This window comes from Malania oleifera, chromosome 1, assembly GCF_029873635.1.
Source record: "Malania oleifera isolate guangnan ecotype guangnan chromosome 1, ASM2987363v1, whole genome shotgun sequence".
Lineage (NCBI taxonomy): Eukaryota > Viridiplantae > Streptophyta > Magnoliopsida > Santalales > Ximeniaceae > Malania > Malania oleifera.
This window is the reverse complement of record NC_080417.1, coordinates 135,389,687-135,412,517: the sequence shown is the minus strand read 5'-3', so window position 1 is coordinate 135,412,517 and position 22,831 is coordinate 135,389,687. Positions and strand designations below refer to the sequence as shown.

The following is a 22,831-nucleotide window of genomic DNA, read 5'->3' as shown; positions in this document are numbered from 1 at the left end:
ACATTATACACTCCATTAATCTATTAGACACATAAGACATACGAATAATATAAATATAAAATAGTTAGAAAAGAAAAAAGGTTGAAGTTGAAAAATAAAGAACATAAATATCACATTACTAATATTATTAAAAAAAAAAATTCCTAATAAGTTAGTATTTTGAAATTGTTAATTAATGCATCTATTGTGAGTATTTAAAGAAAAAGTAAATTTTGTATCATTGTCATCCTCATTATAATTTTTCCCCCTCTTGCCATTTGGTATATTAAGAATGATATATGAAAGAGAGAGAAAAAGTGAGAAGAAAAAATAAAAAATAAAATTTTTTTTTGGTGTAACAGTTCTGTAGCGGTTACGTAACGGCCGTAGCGGCCTTTACGTAACGGTTGCGGTCCGTAACGGCCGCTACGGCCGTGATTTTTCTTCCCACCGATTTCGCGGTGTGTAACGGTATCGGTAACCCAAAAAACCTTTACGTAACGGCGTTACGTAACGGTCGCGGCCTTTATTTAAAACCATGGTGCTGGTAGCAATGATCTCCACTTGGCACTTCTTTGAGTCAAAGGGCAATCAAGTAGGTGGAAACAATGGTGATGTCATAATGTTCAAACATGAAGAATTCAAGAAGCCTATAAAGATTTCAAAGAAGAGGAGGACGTCGACACTGAAAAGAATTGGGGCAGATAAGAGTGCATGAAGATTCCAAGATTCAAATCAATTGGATCTCACTCCATTCAGTCACACTGTATTGTTAGCAATGATCTTCACTTGGCACTTCATTGAGCCAAAGGGAAATCAAGTAGGTGGGGTGATGTCATAATGTCCAAACATGAAGAATTCAAGAGACCTATAAAGATTTCAAAGAAGAGGATGTAGACACTGAAAAGAATTGGTCTGATAAAAGTGCATGAGGATTCCAAGACATTCCAATCATTAAGTTTGCAATCCTGGTTGATTCATTGATGTAATAGGCAAGCAGTCTGTTAAACTTGGTTGTTTTTGTTGTTTCCAAGGGGAAAATTCGTGCCTGATCCACTTTGGAATGTCATGCTTCAAAGATCTCAAATTTGTTGCTTGTGGTTTCTTATAATAGTGCACTTCAAAACTTCTTGTCCTGTATTTCCAACATGGAAAGAACAATGGAGAATATGAAGAGGTTCTGCATGAGCAAGATTTGGGTATTTGGTGTTACTGGCTCAGTTTTGGGATATTATTTTGCTTTCTATTATTTTTCATACATTTTATTTTAATTTTTTGTAGTATTTTTATTATACTTACTTTTTCCTTTTTTTTGCACACATCTGTGGTCTATAAAATAGGCATATTTAATAATTGATTAGTACAACTGGATTGTGAAACTGAATTGAGTTTGTGTATGATGTGGTCAGATTGTGCATAGAATTTTGGTAGGAAGGCCATAGATGTGTGCATGTTTGATTAGGATCCAGATTTATATGTCGTTATAGAGTTTATGTTATGAAACATAAATTAACTTGGTCTCTTAAGATCCATTGGTGAAGCACATTCTAGTTTATCTCTGATCTCTGTCCAGACTAATTACATGTATTCTCATTATTTATGTTAACTTATTTTGGAGTCTTGAGTATCCAACTCCGCTTTTCCTAGAGAAACAAATTATAGTTTATTTTTTATCTTTATCCAATCTAATTTCATGTATTTACTCATTGATATGTTGTTAACTTCTCTATAGTATCTAAGTCCACTTCTCCTAGATTATGACTAAATTCATACATTTCTCAGATTTAGGTTTTGGAATTTGAGAGGAATCTTTCTCTTTTCAATGCAGCTGCTAGGACAAAAAACTATAGTGGGGCAGAGCTTGAAGGTGTCGTAAAAAGTGCAGTATCATTTGCCTTGAACCGGCAACTGAGCATGGATGATCTGACTAAGCCAGTGGATGAAGAGAGTATAAAAGTCACCATGGATGATTTTCTGAATGCCCTGCAAGAAATTATTCCTGCATTTGGTGCCTCCACAGATGACCTTGAACGGTGCAGGTATAATTATGTTATTAGTATTTATATGAAATGGCGGTATATTTTTGAATCTCATTGGATTCACTTGTTAATATCCATATCATTCAGTTTCTAATTGTGTTGTTGACCAAGATTTGGAAAGCCTGTTTTTGCTCTTTGCTATAACTAAATAGTGAAATTTTGCGTCTATGCACGTATTAAATTTCATGTTTCATGGTCAGATGATGTCTGAGCTTGTCGTTATTCACATGTTCAAAAATACTAAATTTGTTTGAACAATCTTATCTTAATGTTTGCTTTGGAGTAATTCCCTCTATGATATTCCAAATCAATTGATTCCCATAATACTACTTGTCTTGAGGCCTGGTTCTTGTTGGTAAGTGACATTTTTATGGGCTTAAGATTTGAATTTCATTTTTCTACTTGTAATATATGCATGATGCTTTCAAATGTATCATTCAACAAAAGTGAGGTTCATTGCATTTATGTCAAGTTACCTGCTAAAATAAGCCTCACATGAGTCTACCCAAGCATTTTTCTATTTTTTTTCCTGTAAAAGTACATACTATATATCCGATCTAACTCCTCCGCCCCCCCCCCCCCCCCAAAAAAAAAGAAAAAAGAAAAAAAATAACTCTTAGAAGAACTCCTTCCTTCTTTTTGAACTAATGTTGAATTTCTTGTATTTTTTGATGCCTTAACATTCTTTTGGAACGTTCTTGCACTAGTAAAAAAGTCAGTTTGTCTAAATGTCGGTTTTGAAAGAAAGCAGGAAGGATAAAATTTTTGTGGCATTATGCTGTTTTTGCTACTGTTTGCTGCATTTGTATGGAAGTAATGGGAGAATTTTCAATGCCCAGGCGATCTCTTTAGATCTTTTATGGTGCAAGATTGTATTAGTGTTGCTGTAAAGTTCCGCCTTCGGTGATTTTAATGGTGAAGTGACATCATAAAGACTGGAAGGCTTTGCCTCACTAAACATTTATCCTTTATTTATTTTATTTTCTTCTTGTGTTTTTCCTTGGAGGATTTCTTGACCTATTCTGTACTGCTTCTTTCTTCTCCTCTATAAATTCAACTTTTATAAAAAAATTATTTGTAAACGAAATCTTCTTCCTTAATTCAATATTTTTATACTCTAATTAATCTTTATTCTTAAATTGTACATGTATACATATATAGATATCTTAATAAATCTATTCTAATAAGTAATAATATTAAAGAAAATTTCAAATAATTTGATATTGATTATTAATCATAAACATGTAGTGTGTCAAATGGCATTTGCCCTAGATTGAGCAGAATGGTGGACGATGATTCATATGGCTGATTGACCATCGGCTTTGCTGTTGTTATTGTTGTTGTAAATACTGGATATAGTAATCAGCAAACTTAATGGCATGGTTGCTGCTTTTCCACTTAGATGTATTACTCTGTTGCATGCTGGTGCCATGAGCTTACCACGGGTAATAGCAAAAGTCCAATTTGTCCTAGCACATCTATATATCTTGGCAAATGGTTGGTCTCTTGAGGCAAATGAACTTTATCACTTGAGTATTATCATCCATATGGTACCAACTAGAGGTGACTTGCAGGCTTAATGGCATGGTGGAATGTGGACGACGACATGAACATATCTATCAAAGAGCTAGGCTACTGGTGGAGCAAGTAAGAGTGAGCAAAGGCAGCCCACTTGTTACTTGTCTTTTGGAAGGCCCAAGTGGCAGGTAGATGTTTTTTGCCTTCATATTTCTGCTTGCTAGTGTTTCATTTTTCTAAATTGTATTTGTATTGTGCAGCGGAAAAACTGCAATGGCAGCTACTGTTGGTATTGACAGTGATTTCCCCTATGTCAAGATTGTATGTGGCTTCCCTTTTTTCTTTTGCATGCGTTCCCTCCAAACTCTCTCTCTCTCTCTCTCTCTCTCTCATGTATGCAAGCAGAGGTGCACAGGTTTCTAGTTTTGTGACTTTCTACTTCTACTTGGTTAGGTTTCGGCTGAATCCATGATTGGGCTTAGTGAGGCCAGTAAATGTGCACAAATTGTCAAGGTTTGATGTTTCAACCAAAAATTTGAACTTGTAACATATGTTAAGTTACTGTAACAAGGAGGAAGTTCTCTTTGACTTCTTATGTATGTTTGCCAAATGCCAAGTTTATGCTTAGTGTTATGAAGGCATGTTTTGCTTTCCAGCCATCTTTTGCTATTTTCAACTTGTCTGTCAAATTTTATTTTCTTGCATTACATTTTTGATAGGTTTTTGAGGATGCTTACAAGTCGCAATTAAGCATTATCATCCTTGATGACATTGAGAGGTAATTTCTATTGATGTTAACTTTATGACCCTGCTCTTATTTATTTGCTTCCTCCCTTATTTGATTTGTTCTGCTGGTTGTTCTAGGCTACTGGAGTTTGTTGCAATTGGACCTCGTTTTTCAAATATAATTTCTCAAACATTATTGGTCCTCCTGAAACGGCTTCCTCCAAAGGTTTTTTCTTTCCATGGTCTTGGAAAATGTTGATGATATTTACCTTTGTCATGGAATGCATTCTGTTTATCTTTGTTATGGCTACTTGTTTATATTCCTAATTTGTTCCCAATCTGGTACATCTTTTTCCTGCTACTTGCTTTTCTGTTTGCTCTGTTACCCAGCTAAACGGTTATTTGGTATGGTAGGTGTCACTGATTTCACTGCTACTGGTTTGAGTTCCTAATTTGTTTCTAATGTGGGTGGATCTCTTTCCTGCAACTTGCTTTTCTTCAACTTGCTCTTCATTGGTACTGGTTTGATTTACTATTTCCAATGCGGATGGATCGTTCCCTGCAACTTGTTTTTCATATGAGGCAAAATGAATTTAATGCTATCTTATTATTCTAAAAGTTCCTATTCTTCCAGAAAAACATACATAATAGGCCAGAAGTAGTGGCCCTTTCTGTACGCATTCTATTTCATGTTTCTTTAGCCGAAACAATGTTTATAATGATATTTAGGATCGTTTCATTGAATGAAAAATAGCCAAATTCAAATGGTACACTGTATGTTTGTGAAGGAGCTAAATATAGACAAGTTGGTTTCAAGAGACAGAATTCCCAGCTTATATGAAAATCTGACTCAGAGATTCAACAAAAAGTAATGAGAATGGGATTTCTAAGGTCTGTTTTAGAAACTTTACAATCTACAAACAGATCCTTTGCAGTCTCACAGCCTATTTATTAATCGTGTTGATCTGGTCATTTTTTTTTCACCTATAAATCAGATCAGAACTATACTTCTTTTGGAATTTAAATTATGATCCTGTAGCAAACTTGAATTTTTTTTCTTTTTTCTAAAACATTAAACAGACTTATTAGCATATCAATAAAGAAATAGTAGTTCAACTCTACTGGAGTTTAAATGCATTAGTTTGTCTTGTTGCCATGTTGATAAGTTTCTGTAATAAGTTTGTTGCTATTGTGAATGCTCAGATTCCAGAATCTAGTTGCGAGATTATCCATTTTCACTTTCTGTAACAAAGATAATGGCTATTTTCAGCATAAATTTGTTTAATAATTATCTCACATTCTTAAACTCATTCAGGGGAAAAACATTCTGGTGATTGGGACAACAAGCGAAGTGAGTTTCTTGGATTCAGTTGGCCTCCGTGATGCTTTCTCCGTCACATACCATGTTCCAACATTGAACATAGAGGATGCTAAAAAGGTAAATCATCATTTTCACCACCATCGTCATCATTTCCTTCTTGTGACTTGGTTTGATAAATATTTATTTACTCCGAGGGCAATGCATTTTGTTTTTCTTCTTTTTGATAAACAAAGAAATTTATTAGACAGAGGAAAAGAGCACCACAAGAATAAATAAAGAAAACAGGGAGGATAAGATATTCTCCATAACCAAATGAAGGAAAAAAACAAGACAAAGCCCCCCAAAAAACGAATAATTTACAGTATGGATCTACTGGAGCAAACAGTTCCGCTGTAAATCTTTCATAGGGAAATGCTGATAAAAACTGTTCACTGAAACCTACAACAATGCAAGGAAAACCACTTTTAAGTTCAATGTTTTAACCACAGGCATAGAATTTTTTTTGGGGGGGGGGGGGGGGTGACTCTCTGTGCTTTTGCCTGCAGTACTTACCTGTTTTCTTACCATGAAACCTGGAGGGGGTAAGCATGCTTCTATTGAGAGGAAGTCCTTTGATCCGACTCCTATGAGGCTGTTTCTTCTCGCTCAGCTTCCTCGACCAGTAGCAGACCCAACACTAGAAATGCAGAAAGGGTTGAGGAAGGGGGAAGAGTGTGTGCTTCTTATGTAGCTGTGGCGAGTGGGGAGAAGGGAGTGTTTACCAGCTTGAATCCACATCCTATTTTGAATCAAGAGTTTCGGGCCTTTTATCTGGATAAAGCCCATTTCAGCCGGTTCCTTTAAAGAATCTGGGGTGGGCCTGAAAAATTTAAGGATTTCAAACAGTGAATGGGCCTCTTGTAATTTAAGTCCATTCTCTAATTTCTTGAAGGATTGTGGCCTAGAATGAGATCAGGCCATGCTGCTGCAGTGGGGAACTCAGGGCCCAACGATCAAGCTGCTCCTTGTGAATGAGAGGTAATCTTGATGCAAAGAATGCAACATGTCAACCAAGGGATAAATTGGGTGGTTGAGCTCAAACATAAGAGGAAATCAGTGGTGATCATACAGCTGGACAGTGAGGGATGTTTGAAAGCAACCTCTAAAGGGGACAGGGAGATGCACTTTGGCTCAAAATCTCAAGTCAGAGATTGTGTCCAGAGATGGAGGTGTGTTATCACTTGGAGTTTGTCTGAAACTATGAACCTCAGAGTTAACGTGATGATCAAGCTATATTCTCAGGGAGATTGGTCTGAGATTAGAGATAATGTTTGAACTTTGAATCAGAGGAGAATGGGGCTAGTGTTTGCAGGTCAGGAATCATCTAAATTGGGGGCTAAAGTTTATACAAGCACATGTCAAGTTGGGTTCTTTGTAGAGTGAAGTCAGTATGGCTTTGGGAATGTCATTTGAGGGGTTTGAGGAAAGGGCTTGTAAACTGTTTGAAGATATTGGGGAGAGAGCAAAAGGATAGAGCTAGAATTTGCTATTAATTATGACAAGAATAAGTTCTGGAGGGGTTCTGGTGTGTCAAGAGAGGGGGGCAAGGGACTTGTTGACTCAATGTTGAGGAGGATTGTCCCATGGAATGGTAGAGGGATTAATGACTAGAAGAAAGCTGTTAAAAATATTTTTGTTAAATAATTATGAAGCTGACATTGTGTGCTTACAGGAGATAAGGATGAACTCTATTGTTTTAGGAGTGGCATGCAGCCTTTAAGGAGTGACAGCTTGCAAGTTCCTTTTCCTTTAAACAAAGGACTTTTTTTTTTGGTTGGGGAGGGGGGGAGGGGGGGTGGGGATTGTGTCCTGTGGAAATCTTTAGACAACTTGATGGACTACGTAGTTGGTGCTTTTTCCATTTCATGTATTTTCAAAAAGGTTGCAATAGATGGTTTTGAGTGGGTTTCTGCAAATGTTTACAGACCTAGACAGAAGATTGTGGAAAGAATTTTTGGTGGCCAAAGGATCTTAGGGAGTATCCTTGTCCTTGGTGGAGATTTAACCCTATTTTCTTTTCCTCATAAAGAAATGGAGCTAGAAAGGAGACTATTGATGTAGAGGAATTCAGAGATTTTGCGTATGATATGCTCTGATGAAGCAACCTTGCCTAGAGGGAATTCCGTTTAGTCAAATTTTAGGGATGGACCGTCTATGTGCAAATTTGATCCTTTAAAGGTCTCAATGGGGTAGGAGATCACTTTCCAAATGCCATTGGAAAACTCCTTCTTAGGCCAACGTCGAATCATCACACTCTCGTGCTTGATTTTTTTTTTTTGGGGGGGGGGGGGGGGGGGGGTTAGGAGAGGCCTGATCCCATTTAGATTTGAAAATGTGTGGCCAAAAGTTGAGGGCTTTAGTGTTCTTGCTAGGTAGTGGTGGCAGGGAATGACGGTGGAGAGTTTTGATAGTTATCTATAGAGATAATCAAACTGAAAGGTTTGAAAGAACAACTCAAGATATGGAATTGTGAGGTTTTTGGAGATATCAATTGATCAAAGTTAGAAAGGAGAACTTGATCTAGGTTAGCAAGAAGTTGATGGCATAAACTTCTATTTGGATTTCCTTTCCATGGAGGAAAAGGAGATTTATGTCGAAGGAGTAGTGGGTCGATGCTATTTGAATGAAGAAAATCTTTTGGAGGCAAATGTCCAAGCCTTTTTGGCTCTAGGAAAGGGGCAAAAACACTAGGTTTTTTTACATAGATTGGCTAACTAGCATAGTAGCATAGTAGAAGCAATTCATTCATAGGTGGTGGTGGATGGGAGGAGTTAGAGTGGGGAATAGAGATGAGGAAGCCATATATGGATTTATATGAGGACTACTGATAGGAAGCCCTTAGTGGATGGCTTTGAGTTCAGTGGAGAAGGGGAGGAGAAAGCTAAGTGGGGAAGGGCTCCTTTTGACAAGAGGGAGGTTCAAGGGGTGTTGTGGAAGAGTGATGGGGATATTGCATGAGGACCTTATGGCTTCACAATGTCTTTTATCAATAGAATTGGCAGGTGGTCAAGGGTGATTTCATGAAAGTTTTCAAGGAGTTCCATTACATGGGTAATTTTGTGAATTGTGTTAGTGACATGTTGTTATGTTGATTCCAAAGGAGGGAAGGGACTCTAGACCTAGAATCTCATGTGTTGCATCTACAAATTAATTGTTAATGTCTGGACCAATAATTTTAAGGTAGTGGGGGTGAAGTGGTGGGGTGTTATTAAAATGCTTTTGTGGAGGAACGCCAAATTATTGATGGAGTCCTTATTGTTGATGAAGTGGTGGGTAGAAGTTAAGGGGGGTAACAAAGGGGTGATTTGCAAATTGGACATGGAGAAAGCATTTGACCACGTTTCTTGGGGTTTCCTATTCTGTGTCCTAGAGAGGATGGGCTTTGGGCTTTAGTGGAGGAAATGGATTAGAAGGTGTGTTTCTCTGCGAAAGTTCTTCATTCTTGTTAATGGAGTTTCCTACGGTTTCTTCCAATCCTTCAAGATGATTAAGGCAAGATACTTGCTTTTACCTTTTCTCTTCATAGTGGGGGTGGATGTGCTTACCAAGATGTTGATTAGCGTAGAGGGTACCAGTTTAATTTTTGGATTCACTGTCACTGCCAACTTGCATGATAGGATAGTGTCTCATCTCCTCTATGTTGGTGATACAATTGATTTTAGTGGAGGTAACCATGAATATGAGATTTGTAATATTATGTTTTGAAGCCACTCTGGATTGAAGATTAACTTGGGGAACAATGAGATTATTTTCATTGGGGAAATGGGAGCTGGCCTTGGATCAGCAAGAATATTGCTCCTTTGTGAGTGGTTGGTCATAGGTCCAAATCCAAGGAAACAACCTCTATGCATAAAAGCAAGGGTAAGGCTGCGTATCCTGTGATGACCCTCTACCTACCCTCACAAAGTGGGGAGCCTTGTGGCCCGCGGACGCTTTTTTAAAAAAAAAAAAATAGGGAAGGGAATTTGCAACTAACATGATGGATTGAAGGGTAGGATGTTTTCACTCTATACTTGGATCTCCGTCACATAGTGAAATTGTGAAATTCATGGATTGAAGTATTTGGGGACCTAGTGGTGGAGAGGCTTGAGAAGAAGCTTAGGGTATGGAAGAGAAATTACATCTTTAAGGGGCGTAGGCTTAATCTTAGTAAAAGTACTTTATACAACTAACCAATTTACTGTATGGTTCTCTAGCTCATTTCCTATTTGTTGGTAAAAAAAATTGGAGAATATCGAGAAAAATGTCATAAATAAGGGGGGTTGTGAATTAAGAGATTTAATTCTTTTAACAAGGCTTCACTTGGTAAGTGGCTTTGGAGGTAGTGACTTTGGAGATACATGGGGGAAAGAGGGCAAGTTTGGATGAAATTACTGAAGAATAAAAAAATGGGTTGGAGCATAGTGATTGCATTATGCAAAGATGCTGGGTGCTTGTGGGTAGGATTAAAAAACATTAGGAAAGATTGGGATTTCTTCTTTGAACAAATTTGTTTTGAATTTGAGAGGGGAGACTTGGTAGGAATGCTGGTGTAGGGTGTTAGGGTCTTGGAGTTCTGCAACCTTAACATATGGTTTTGGTGTATGATTATTGACTTGGAGGTAAGGTTGGTTAACTTGAATGTGATTATGTGGTTGTCATAGCGATGGTTTTGGTATGTCGTTGTGGCATTGTGGTTGGTTTGGATTGTTTTGATTGTGGTGTTCTCGAATCTAAGATGTATGATCATTAAATCTTAGTGGTTACTTGTACATAATCGAGAATACTTTGGAGACTTGACTCTTGGGGGAACACTAGGTGAGCATACTATCTCCCTTGTAATCCTAATGGGTACTAAGTGAGCAACCTTGAGGAGAGCTCAGGGGAGGGCTCTTGACATCCTTGAGGGGTGTCTTGGGCTTCTGTGTGGGATTGGGATTCGCTATCATCCATTTGGGAATGGGATCCTGTGAGTCTCTTTAGTCTGGAGGTTTGGGTGTACGTCCTTCTGAGTTGTTGACTATACAATTGGGTGCTATCATCTGATACCCCGAATGTGTTGAGCGGATGAGAGTTACCCTCAGTACTGGCAGAATGTGAGTTATTTTCCTTATCGTTCGAGTTCGAGTTTCTTAATGATGACCTTAGTTGGTTCAAGGGCTGTTGAACTGTGATACATGACCATTAGGTTAGACACGTAAGTGTTTTCTTGAATAAAGATGAGTACAGCTAGGGTGGACTTGATGTTGTCTTACCGTTGCACGGGCGTGACTCCTTGACACTTTAGGGGGATTTTGGCAAGGGTGATTCCTTTTTACCATTGAACTCCAAATTTGTGATAGTTGGTATCAGAGAGGATCTCTCAATTCTCGAATGAGAATAAAATTGAAATTGTTGGCTTCAACTCAATTGCGGGTATTCAGTTTGTGATTGGGGGAAGGAGCAAGTTATCTTTGGTTAAGTTCTTGTCTCGCGCTCCCCCCTTCTTGTTATGTGACCTGTTGTAGCTAAATGAAATGAAAGTTGGCTTTCAGTGAATATCTTGCGAAAGTCGGTTTATTTGATGATGCCTTGTACCCTTGATAAGGGATGAGGGTTGATAGATGAGAATTAAGATAAGAATACCTTGTGCTCTTGAGGTTAGTATTGTTACCACACTTAAGGAGTCGTCTTATTGTGGTTGGCATTTGAGCTCGGATGGTTTTCCAAGGAAACTTTGTGATGTCCTCGTTCCATAGGCAGAGGTGATACTCTTAGATCTAGTGGAAGTGGACAGTTGAAGGAGTTTGTCCAAGTCCGCGTTTACGGAACTTGAGAAGTTTGTACCTGTAGAGAGAGGCGACATTCGTTGATCTATAGAGGACAATGAGTTGTGAGCATCCTAGGCGGATGTCCTCAAGTCACGAGTGCGGCTCTGTGTTGGTCATTGTGGTGACATTTACCCACTTGGGTATGGAATTGAAAGGAACCACGAATTGTTGCTCATTGGACTTCATTGGAACCTAGTTGCTCGAATGATATGTTATGGTGGGAACAAATTCTATTGGAGACTGCTGTTGTGGAATTGGTGGAAGTGCGTTTGTACACATTTGTTGCCTTGTTGATGATTCATGCTAGATGGCATTGTGATGAGTTTGCTAGAGGGCATTGTGACGAGTTTTTCTAGACGACATTTGAGCCATGTTGTTAGTAGGCACATGTGCTGTTGTGGCCAGAGGGCCTTTCTTCTTTGTTGTTGTTGTGTTGGTTTATGCAGCACAATTGAGCCAGGGGGCTTCCTTTTAGAGCAAAGATTGAATTCATGCTAGGGAGCAAAGATATTGGAATGGTAATCATGATGGATTGTGGTTGAGATCGGTTTTGTCATTAGACAAAAGATTGTGAATCATTGAGCTTGATTTGGGTTTTAAGACTTGAATGTCGGAGGACATGGAAGATTGGTTTTGTTACTAAGGATTGTCACTTGTGGCGTGACCTGAGCTTGAGATTTGAGGACTTGAGGAAGTTCTTGTATTGTTCTTGTGCTCGGATTTGTGCCGGTTGGTTAGCTTTAGAATTGTGGTATTCTAGGAATTTTGTTGTGAACCCCGAATGTTGATATTACTCGTGTTTTGTGGAGTTTCCTTGGGGAGAACTCATCCTTGGAGTTGTGTTTGAGAGATTCCTTGGGTGAGGACTCGCCTAGTTGCCTTTGGTACGACTTGTCAAGTTTGAGCTTGATGGTTTGCAGACTTGGAAGATTGTTACCTGAATTGTGTCCCGAGCTTGAGACATGAGGACTCGAGGAAAGTTCTAGCATTGATCCTATGGTTGGATTGTGCTGATTGTTTAACTTCATAATGGTGGTATTCTGGGTTGTGTTGGTTATCTTGTGAGGAATTGGGTTATATGTACCCTGGATGCTGAGATTAATTAAGTTTTGAGAGTCGTCCTTGGGGTGGACTCATCCTTGGAGTTGTGTTCAAGAGATTCCTTCCCTAGGGGGGGGGGGGGGGACTTGCCTTTGGAACGGTTTGGCAACTTCAAGCTTGGTCGGCTTGTTGTACCCCAGGGTGTGGATCCACCTTTGGAGTTGTGTCTTGTAAGACTTTTGGGGGGGGGGAGACTCACTTTGGCATTAGTTGTTGATGTCAAGCTTTGAAGTTTACTTGTTTGGTTCTTAGATATGGAAGAACCTTTGAGATGGGATCTATTCTTGGATGGGAAGGTTGGTTTGGAACCTTGAGATGGTATTGGTCGTTTGAAGATGGTACCGTACAATGTATTAGAATTGGGGTATGATAGAACCTGGATCAGATGTGATTTTGGGTTGGTTGCTTGATTAGTTGAACAAAGATGAGAGGGTGCTGGTTTCAGATGAAGTTTGGATTTTGGGAAGTTGGTTGCCTTCGTGGATTAGTGAGCTAACACTCTTCAAAACTTTGGTAAAAGTTATGGATCTATACCTAGGATTGAGAGTGAAATCTGAGAGGGTGCTGGTTTTAAAGTGAGTTTGGCTTTTGGGAAGTGGTTTGCCTTCATGGATCAATGGAGAACACTCTTTGGAAGAGTTGTGGATCCGTATCAAGGATTGAAAATTTGTGTTCTGGGAGTGGTGTTCTCTTCAGAATTGCTGAGTATGCAGGTTGGTGGTCAACTTGCGGTTGAGTTGTGACCTTGGACGTGGAGTCCTGGGGTGGTTTAGAGAGCTGAATGTGGTTCTCAAAGGAAGTTGCATTTGGTTTTGGCTTGAGTTTGGTTGAAGACCTTGTGTTCTAAGTTGTGTGCCATGAGCGACTTTGGATTAGAGCGGGATCAATTCTACCGTGGCATCAGAGAAAAGTTGTGAAGAGTTTCAGTTTGTGGTTGGAGTTCAACGAATATTGCTAAAACTTGGTTCGTGTATTCAATGAGGACGTTGATAGACTAAGTGGAGGAAAACATTAGGGTCTTAGAGTTTTGCGACCCTAACACATGGCTTTGGTGTATGCTTATTGACTTGGAGGTAAGGTCAGTTAACATAGATGCAGTTGTGCAGTTGTCAAGGGGATGGTTTCGGTATGTCTCTGTAGCATTGTGGTTAGTGTGGATAGTTCTGATTATGATGTTTTTGAATCTAAGATGTATGATCATTAGATCCTTAATGGTTACTCATACGTGATCGAGAATACTTCAAAGACTTAACTCTTGAGGAAACACTAGGTAAGCATCCTACCTCTCTTGGTATCTTAATGGGTACTAACTGAGCAACCTTGAGGAGAGCTCAGAGACGGGCTCTTGACATCCTCAAGGGGTGTCTTGGGCTTCCGTGTGGGATTGGGAGCCCCACAGACGATCCATTTGGGAATGGAATTGTGCGTCTTTTTGGCTCGAAGGTTTAGGTATACATCCATCTTAGCCATCGGCTGTATAGTTGGGCGGTACCATCTATTAACCCGGATATGTTAGGGGATGAGAGTTACCCTCAGTAGTAGTCGAATGTGAGTTGTTTTCCTTATCGTTTGACTCCGGGTTCCTTAGTGATGACCTTGGTTGGTTAAAGGGCTGTTGAGCCGTGAGACTTGAGCACATGGTTAGATACTTGAGTGTTTCCTTGGATAAGGATGGGTACGGTTGGGCTGGACTTGGTGTAGTCTTGCTGCCACACAGGCTTGACTCCTTGACTTTTTAGGATGTTTTGGAAAGGGTGATTCCTTTTGGCCATTGAGAACTCCACGTTTGTGACAGAGGGAAAATGGGAAATACATCTTATTCTATAATTGTTTAATTTGGCCAGTAACAAAGGAGCCTTGGCAAGTTCTAACCATTTTGCTATTGATGTGGAGATAATTTGGAACACAACTTTCAAAGGGTGAGGTAAGAGGTAGGGGTGAGCAAACGGTCGGTTCGGCCAAATTCGGTTAATTAACCGAATTAACCGAAAATTTCGGTTAATGATTTCTGATAACCGAACCGACTGAACAAAGGAAGCTCACCGAACCGAACCCGACCGAATTACCTTTTCGGGTAATTCGGTTAACCGAATTTAACCGAAATAATTTAAAATTAATTATTAAAAAAATAATATAATTATAACTTTTTTACTAATTTGAGCTTAATTAGGCATCTCATCTATTAATTTTATTAATAAAAAAGATATTTTGGTATTAAACTATAAGAGTAGAATCACTAGAATCATTAATTATCAATTCGGTTAATTCGGTTAGCCGAATTGATAATTCATATTAATCGAACCGATAACCGATTAACCGAAAATTGGTAAAATCGTAACCGAACCGAACGGACCCTATTTCTTGACCGAACCGAACCGACCGAAATTGGTCGGTTAATTCAGTTAATTCAGGTTTCCCCGAATTATGCTCACCCCTAGTAAGAGGGTTTTGAATGGGAGATGGAGAGTTTCTCATGTGTGTGTATGTGTGTGTATTTTCATTCTTTATATGAAAGTTGGACAATAGGGAGGATTGATGCAGTTAGATGGAAGAATACCAGGATGGGTTTTTTGAGGTTGGATCCTACTGTCAGATCTATAGCCACATGAATTGTGGATTGGAACGGAGAAAATCTCCTTCCCTCTAGAAGATTTTGGGACCCTCCCAAACTCTCCTAGTTCACATGGGAGGCTGTGTGGGAAAAGGATACTTTTAATAATTTTAGAAAAAGGGGACTTTCTGAGGTTAACTGCTGCTTTTTGTGCAAAGAAGAAGCCCGCTCTGCATCATTTACCAATTACACTTGTAATTTTTGTGAATATGGAAGCTGCCATTGATTTTATTGAGTATAAGCACTTGTAACTTTTGTTTATTTTTTTTATCTCTCGATGTCAATCCTAAAACAATATCTTGTTCTGTTGCTCTTGAAATATATTCCCTTTATAATTTTAAATTGCCTTTTCTTCTCTTCCTTCTAGTAGTGCTAATCTTCCTTGATATTGGAATCTAGGTTTGGAATCCCTATCAATTTGCTCATGTGTAGGTTTGTGTGCTCATTATGCTCTTGGTGGATTATTTTTATCACACCTTTTGGAACAGAACACTAAAATAAATTTTTGCTGGGTGATCAATTTCACAAGAACTGCTACTTCAAGCAGACAACTACAGTATTACTAAAAGTGTTTTGTGGTTTGAAAAGTAATTATGTGGGCATGGATTTGTCATCCGCAACTGAAAAACAAAACACATGCAAAAACATAAACAGAGACGGCCAGTGTTGAACTCCCTATAGGATGGTTTTGTGTGTCTTTTGAGAATGTGCATATTTGTCTATAAAAAGAATGGTTATTTATTTAACATGGATTGAATTTTGATTTTACCCTTGAGAGCTAAGTTATAGTTGTCACTTATCTTGAAGTTAGGGATTACAGTGCATTATGGATAATTTCAATGCTTTGTGAAGGAAATACTTGTACAAGGTGTTGCACTTACTGGATCATTGTCTCCAGTGTCAGGAAAATGAGAAGTGTCGCTGTTATGAATTTTATGCCATATTGTCTGTCAACAAAATATGTTAGTTTAATTCTTATTTGGAATGATTTACTTGGGATATTATTAGATAGAACTCTGAAAGAATTTCCTACCATGCAAGGAAAATCTTTTATTCAGATAATGCCATCTATAGAATAAAGATGGGTGGCCAAGGTTTTACTATCCATAGAGGTGGTTGTGTGTGCGCACTTGTTAAGGTGTGTGTTTATTATCTATCAAGAAAACAAATGGCTTGAAAAACTTAGTTGGCATGTTTGACTGGAATTTAGATTTTGCATTTTTGGTTTGGGGAGCTAAGTTATAATTTATTTTCATGCTTTCACTAATCTTGGACTTGGGAACAATGCAATATGGAATTTTACAATGCTTAATGAAGTTCTTAAATGATAATTCTGCAATTACTGGATCATCATCTGGTGTCAGGCAAATGAGATGCATAAATACAGTGAATTTTATACCTTTTTTTTTTCCCGGTTAACAGAATATGGTAATGTTTATTTATTTCTGTATTCTTGTTTTTCGAATTATTAACAGGGAATATTAGCGGGTAGAAGTTTAGAAGAATTTCTTCCTACCATGCAAGGAAACTTTTAAATGCTGGCTAAAAAACGCCTTTGTTTCTTTTTTCTTTCGTTTTAATTTTTTGGGAGCAATCAATTTGGTAGCAAGACATTCCATCCTAATATGTTTCTGTATAACACGTCTCAAGTTCTGGATTCATGCTTTTGTAATTCCCAACAGGTGCTGCAACAGCTAAATGTTTTCTTGGATGATGATATTGATACGGCTGCTGAGGCCCTGAATGATGTAAGTTAAAATAGGCTAAGCCTCAACACCCATCTCTAGTTTTGTTAAAGCAATCTCCTGGAAGCAAATTTGCCTGGGTTTTTTGACTGCTACAATTTGTTGTGTTTCACAGATTCCAATCAAGAAGCTGTACATGCTAATTGAGATGGCTGCCCAGGGAGAACAAGGTGGGGGAGCAGAAGCAATTTATGCAGGCAAAGAAAAGATCAACATCTCTCATTTCTTTGATTGCCTTCAGGATGTTGTCCGATATTAGTGTGCAAGCTATAGCGTTTCTCTTTTCATGGCAGCTTCGAGTTTTTAAACCACAGTTTTGCTGCTTCCATATACCCTTTCTTGTCTATTTTTCTCCTGTTCCATCCGATGAACAGGCTTATTCTGCAGATTGTATTTGCCATTCAGCTTTTTCCCAAATCCCCTTTTATGTTTCCTCTATATTTGTTCTTTTAAGGGTGTAGGTATTGGGTTTATAAATGTAAACACTCATGTTTTTGATATAATTGATAAGTAGCCTTGACAATCTCTCTCTCTCTTCCTGGTTAACAGTAAGAACTGAAACCCAGATGGTTTCAGGCATGCTTGTGCATGTCAAGAGCTTGGGTTTTGAATCCCCAGTGAGCTTCTTAATTGCACTTTGAAGCTGAGTCAACTCAACGGGTTGGCAGTGGACTGGGCAGAGGATCCCCTCATGATCTCATCTTAAACTGTTTCTACTTGTCAATGTGGGCTGCCTCCCAAATGGCTGACCATGTGTGTTTTGTTTTGTCCAGTTGGATCACCTAGCCAATTTTTTTTTGGGACTCTCAGTTTAAGCTTACTGGTAAATGTGTCAGCGGGGTTGCACGGGATTGCATGTAAATGATATTATGGAAATCATGTTTGTAATTCTTAATAAAGTTTAAATATATGTTTTAAAAAATTAATAATATATCATCATAATTTAATTTATAAATATTCAAGTATGAATATTAAAATTATTCAAAAATAATATATATATTTTTTATAATTATAACATTTGATACTATTATAATGCGACCTAAATGTGGGAAGTTGTGTTTTAAAAAATATAGGATTTGATATGGCAAGAATGATCTTATTGAATGTGAAATATTAAATTAAATATTTAAATGTAATTATAGATAAAAAAATTTTAACAAAAATGTTTTCATTATTTTTATGGTATAAAAATCCTAGTATAACCTTTTTCAACAAAAAAATATTAAAAAAGTTATTGCAATATTATGATTTGTTTACCTAAAATATTTATAATTGTTATATTTGTTTGCTAATGTTCAATCAATGTTTTTTTTTTTTTTTAAATTTAAAATAAATGACAAAAGACACTAATTTCTTCTGAGATTTGTGAAAAAAGATAAGAACTTCTTCTTAGGTTTGAAAAATTGTAGAGAGCTTCCCTGAAGTTTTAAGAATTCCAACAACATTCGTTGAGTTTTGTCGAAAGCACACAAACCTTTCCTTATATTTTGTAAAAAGACACGTCTCTTGAGGAAATGTTTGTGTCTTTTTTACAAATTTAAGGGGAGGAATGTACCATTTTTGAAATCTAAGGAAATGTCAATGAGATTTCAAACCTCAGAAGAAGTTCATGTCTTTTTGCCAAATCTCAGAGAAGTTAAGTGTCTTTTGTCCTAAAATGAATTATTTGGGAGTGCTTCTAGGTCTAATTTTATTTTTAAAATTTATTTTAGTAGTTATATTATTACCCATCTAAATGATGTTAAGACACTTGACAATAATTTTAGAAGACACCAAAAGAATATAACTAGTTTATTTTGAGATAGACATTTTATTTAGTATTTATAATACCATTGTGTTTATTTATTTTTTAAATAACATTACTTATTTAAAGAAATTTGCCACAATCATTTAAATTAACAAAACAATTCATTTAAACGATCCCTAGTGGGACTTAACAAAAGATATCATATCTTTCGTTCCATATTTCTTCTTATTTCATTTCAAATTTGAATTCAACAATTTCCAAATTAGAATTTCAAGCTTTTAGCATCCAATTATATCTTGCATGAGACATTTTCTCTTCAACAATTGTCTTTGAAGTTTAGTATTCAATTACAAAATAGGGTTAAGATTAATTGATATAGAATGACTTATTTTTATTATCCCGAAATAGAATCAAACTCATTACTCAATTTATTTCGTTTCATTCTATAAAATAAAAAATAATTAATGTTAGGGGTGCTTGACTCTAGTTATCTTAAAATGACCTCTCACAATCACTTTTTTAAATATCACATAGCTTAAATGTGATCATTATCCTACAAAAATACTTTTGTTTTGTTCTCTTAGAAGGATTCTTGAAAAATATAGTATTTATCATAATAATAGCTTTGATGTTAATAATGTCACCGACATTTTTACAATGTACATAGGGATAAATAAAAATAATTATAATAATTTTAAAAATATGTAGTACTAATAATCACCATAATAAGGAAAATAGATAAATACCATATAATAACATTAACAACAACAATTATAATTATTTAATTTAATAATGAAAACACACAATAATTTTAATTATAACTTTATAACAATCATACTAACAACAAAAAAAAATAGTAATAAATTTTAATTAAAAATATTTTTAGTAATAATCATAATAATAAGATCAATAACATATTGTTATTGTTATTAACAATGATGGTTAGAATGTTAAAAATATACAATGATAATAATAATAAACATGAAATGGAAATTTATGAAGTAATGAATGGTGGGGATATTATTGTGGTATGCAGTCAAACTATCATGTTTTGTGGTTAATTATTTTTTATGGCAAAGACATTCACCTTCTCTAAAATTTGGCAAAAAGACAAGTACCTCCCTGAAGTTTTAAAAATTTCATTGACCTCTCATGAGATTTCAATAATGCCACAGATCTCCACTTAAATTTAGCAAAAGACATATATTTTCTCTCAAAAAATTTGTCTTTTACAAAATATAAGAAGAGGTTTGTGTTTTTTAGACAAATTTCAAGGAAGGTCTTTGAAGTTTCAAAAATTCCATTAACCTCTCATGAGGTTTCAAAAATGCCACAGGTCTCTACTTAGGTTTAACAAAAAGACACGAATCTTCTCTAAAAAAAGTTATCTTTTTACAAAATATAAGAAGATGTTTGTATTCTTTTGGCAAATTTTAAGGGAGGTCCCTAAAACTTTTGAAACCTTAGGAAAGGTTAATGTATTCTTTGTCAAATCTCTGAAGAAGTCAATATCTTTTTACCAAATCTCAAAAAAGGTCAATATCTTTTACTCTATTTTTTCATTCCTAGAGAATCCAAAGATACATGAAGTAGTGCCAATTATATACTAATATCTAAACCCACGAATGCACCTTCATATTTAATTATATATAGTCTTCATATTACAGGGCTTCGTTTGTTTCATAATTGTTTTATAGCTTAGTTAAGAATGAAAAAGGGTTAAGACCCTATTTGATTAGATTCCTACCTCATTTAAAAGTTAAAACATTTTTAAATAAGAGTAATTTAATTCTCATCACAATTTTTTTTTTTGGGTATTTGCTTAAAAAAATAAAAATTCTTATTCGGCATTTTGAATCTCGTAATCCCTTCACTCAAATAAAGAATTTTCAATTGACGTATATTTAGGCTTTCTTTTTTTCTTTTTCTAAATGTTCAAATATTTTAATATTTCAAATTTATTAAGATAGAATTTCAAATATATCTTTCGAACCTTATGTTTGGAGAAACCTAGTATTTGTATTTGTATTAAATTTAGATAAGACAATATAAAATTGTAATAAAAATTTTGAAATACATTCAAATCCAAAATCTAATGTCTAAAATCTATGCTCTCCCCGATATAATACTAAAAGTTTTCCACCAAAAAGTGTTGGGTTCTTTATGCAGTAAAGAAAATAATTTTTTTGGTTTCATAATAAGAAACATTTCGATAGTTAGAGTTGAACACATTTATATTGGAGGTTTCACATTTTGTGTGAATAAGAATGTTATGGGAGATGAGTAATCTCTAATTGCACAATAAGTATCCCAAGTATTTTGAGACTTTATCATTTGTCAGCATAATTATTCTTCACACTTGAATACCATCTTTGCCTTAAAATACATAATATTTTTTATTAGCATAAAATGCACAATACTTTTTATTGTTTATAGAATCTGTTAATTATAATAAATTTAAAAGTCTAAAAAAGTTTAATTATATTTGATAATCAAATGTGAGTTTCATTCAATTTCTTTTTTTTTTTACTTCTCGCCTCGAGAAGGATTTTTGAAATATTAAAAGCCTTTTTTTTTTTTTTTGTTTCAAATGAGGACTTTTTTTGAACAAAATAAAGGAAAAAATTTATTCCTAACTATGTTCAAATCAGCAACAATAATACTCAACTTAGGGTTTGTCTATATACTCATAAACCCAAATGCGTAGAAAAATAAAATGTGCAGAAATTATATCATGCGCAACATTCACAAAATAACATACATGTGTAAAAATGTAAATTACGGAAATATAAACAGTGCACACACGATATGTTATCGGGGCTCAGCCAATACTGCCTACGTCCCCGCCTTGGCTTACCAGGATAAGAATTCTACTATGACTCACTTAATGGGTAGAGCGACACCGGTTACAACTAGATCAATTAGTGGGGCTGACTTAAACCTATACCGTACCAAGATGGTGCACCTAACTTTCCTAATTGAATCTACGCCAATTCAAGACTATTCAATAGGGCTAGTTTCCCTCTTCAGGCTCACGCCTGGAATACAACAAATGTAAAACTTTGCGTACACGGAAATGCTTCTTATACAAGCTAATATGTATCACTAAGCACAATCACAAATCAATGCACACCAAACATGTGAGAACGATAAACTCAGTGGTGTATATGTGCAATCTACACTCAATATAATTTCTATACTCAATCATGCACAAGAGTGTATCAACAAGTTTTTCTTTGAAACTTTGTATAAAAAATATATCTCAATATCAACTTAGGGTTTCAAAGATGTTAGCAAGAGTAATAAAACAATCTCAAAAATATTTTCTCAAAATGCTTAGCACAAAAGATGTTTGAAAAAGCTTGTAAAAAATATTTTTGCACCACAAAATAAATGCCTTAGGTGTCTTGTAATATGAACGCAAAACCGCCTCAAAGTTTTCCCCACACAAGATTTATTAGATTAAACTAGTGAAAAAACTTATACTTAACTCTCAATATCAAAATTAATTAACAAACAATACAAATAAGAGTATTAAGTAAAATGAATATAAACACTCAAGGCTAGGGGTGTACACAGTTCGGTTCGGTTCGGTTTTTACTAAAACTACCAACCGAACCGAACTCCTCGGTTTTCAAAATGACTGAACCGAAATTGAACCGTATACCGTCGGTTTATGAACAAACCAAACCGTGAACTTTGCGGTTCGGTTCAATTATTTTCGATTTTACCAAATTTTGAACTATCAAAACAAAATATTACTTGAGCTGGGCTGCATCAACAGGCCACAGCCCATTGTGGCATTATAAAATTCTTGGGCTAAGGCTTTAATAGCAAAGCCCAAAACATAAGACATGTTGAAAGGAGGATCCATATAAAATATATAGGGTGGGATACTAGTTCTCTTCCCATTTCCAACCGATGTGAGATGGCTAGCATGTGGTTCCTGGCTTCCTGCATGTGCCTTGGCAAATCTGTACTTCCCCAGTTGCCCTCTTTGCAGTTTGCCGGTGGCCTCTCTCTCTCTCTCTCTCTCTCTCTCTCTCTCTCTCTCTCTCTCTCTCTCTCTCTCTCTCTCTCTCAAACACACACACACACAGATGGGGCATGTGCGCACCAAGACGGTGAAGAAATCTTCTCGGCAAGTGATCGAGAAGTACTACTCTCGCATTCGCATGACCCTAGATTTCCACACCAACAAGAAGATCATCCAAGC

At 36.3% G+C, this 22,831-nt stretch overlaps 1 protein-coding gene across 1 annotated transcript in view; it reads left to right on the top strand.

Annotated features, from left to right (window-relative positions):
- LOC131152145 (vesicle-fusing ATPase) overlaps positions 1–17,393 on the top strand; it is a 36,281-nt gene extending 18,888 nt beyond the window's left edge. The window contains exons 13-21 of the mRNA XM_058103827.1: positions 1,808–2,018; positions 3,593–3,724; positions 3,797–3,857; positions 3,990–4,049; positions 4,256–4,314; positions 4,401–4,488; positions 5,578–5,700; positions 16,806–16,871; positions 16,984–17,393. Of these exons, the coding sequence (XP_057959810.1) occupies positions 1,808–2,018; positions 3,593–3,724; positions 3,797–3,857; positions 3,990–4,049; positions 4,256–4,314; positions 4,401–4,488; positions 5,578–5,700; positions 16,806–16,871; positions 16,984–17,127 (944 nt within the window). The 3' untranslated portion in view covers positions 17,128–17,393. The remainder of the gene's footprint in view (positions 1–1,807; positions 2,019–3,592; positions 3,725–3,796; positions 3,858–3,989; positions 4,050–4,255; positions 4,315–4,400; positions 4,489–5,577; positions 5,701–16,805; positions 16,872–16,983) is intronic.
- The last annotated feature ends 5,438 nt before the right edge of the window (positions 17,394–22,831 follow it).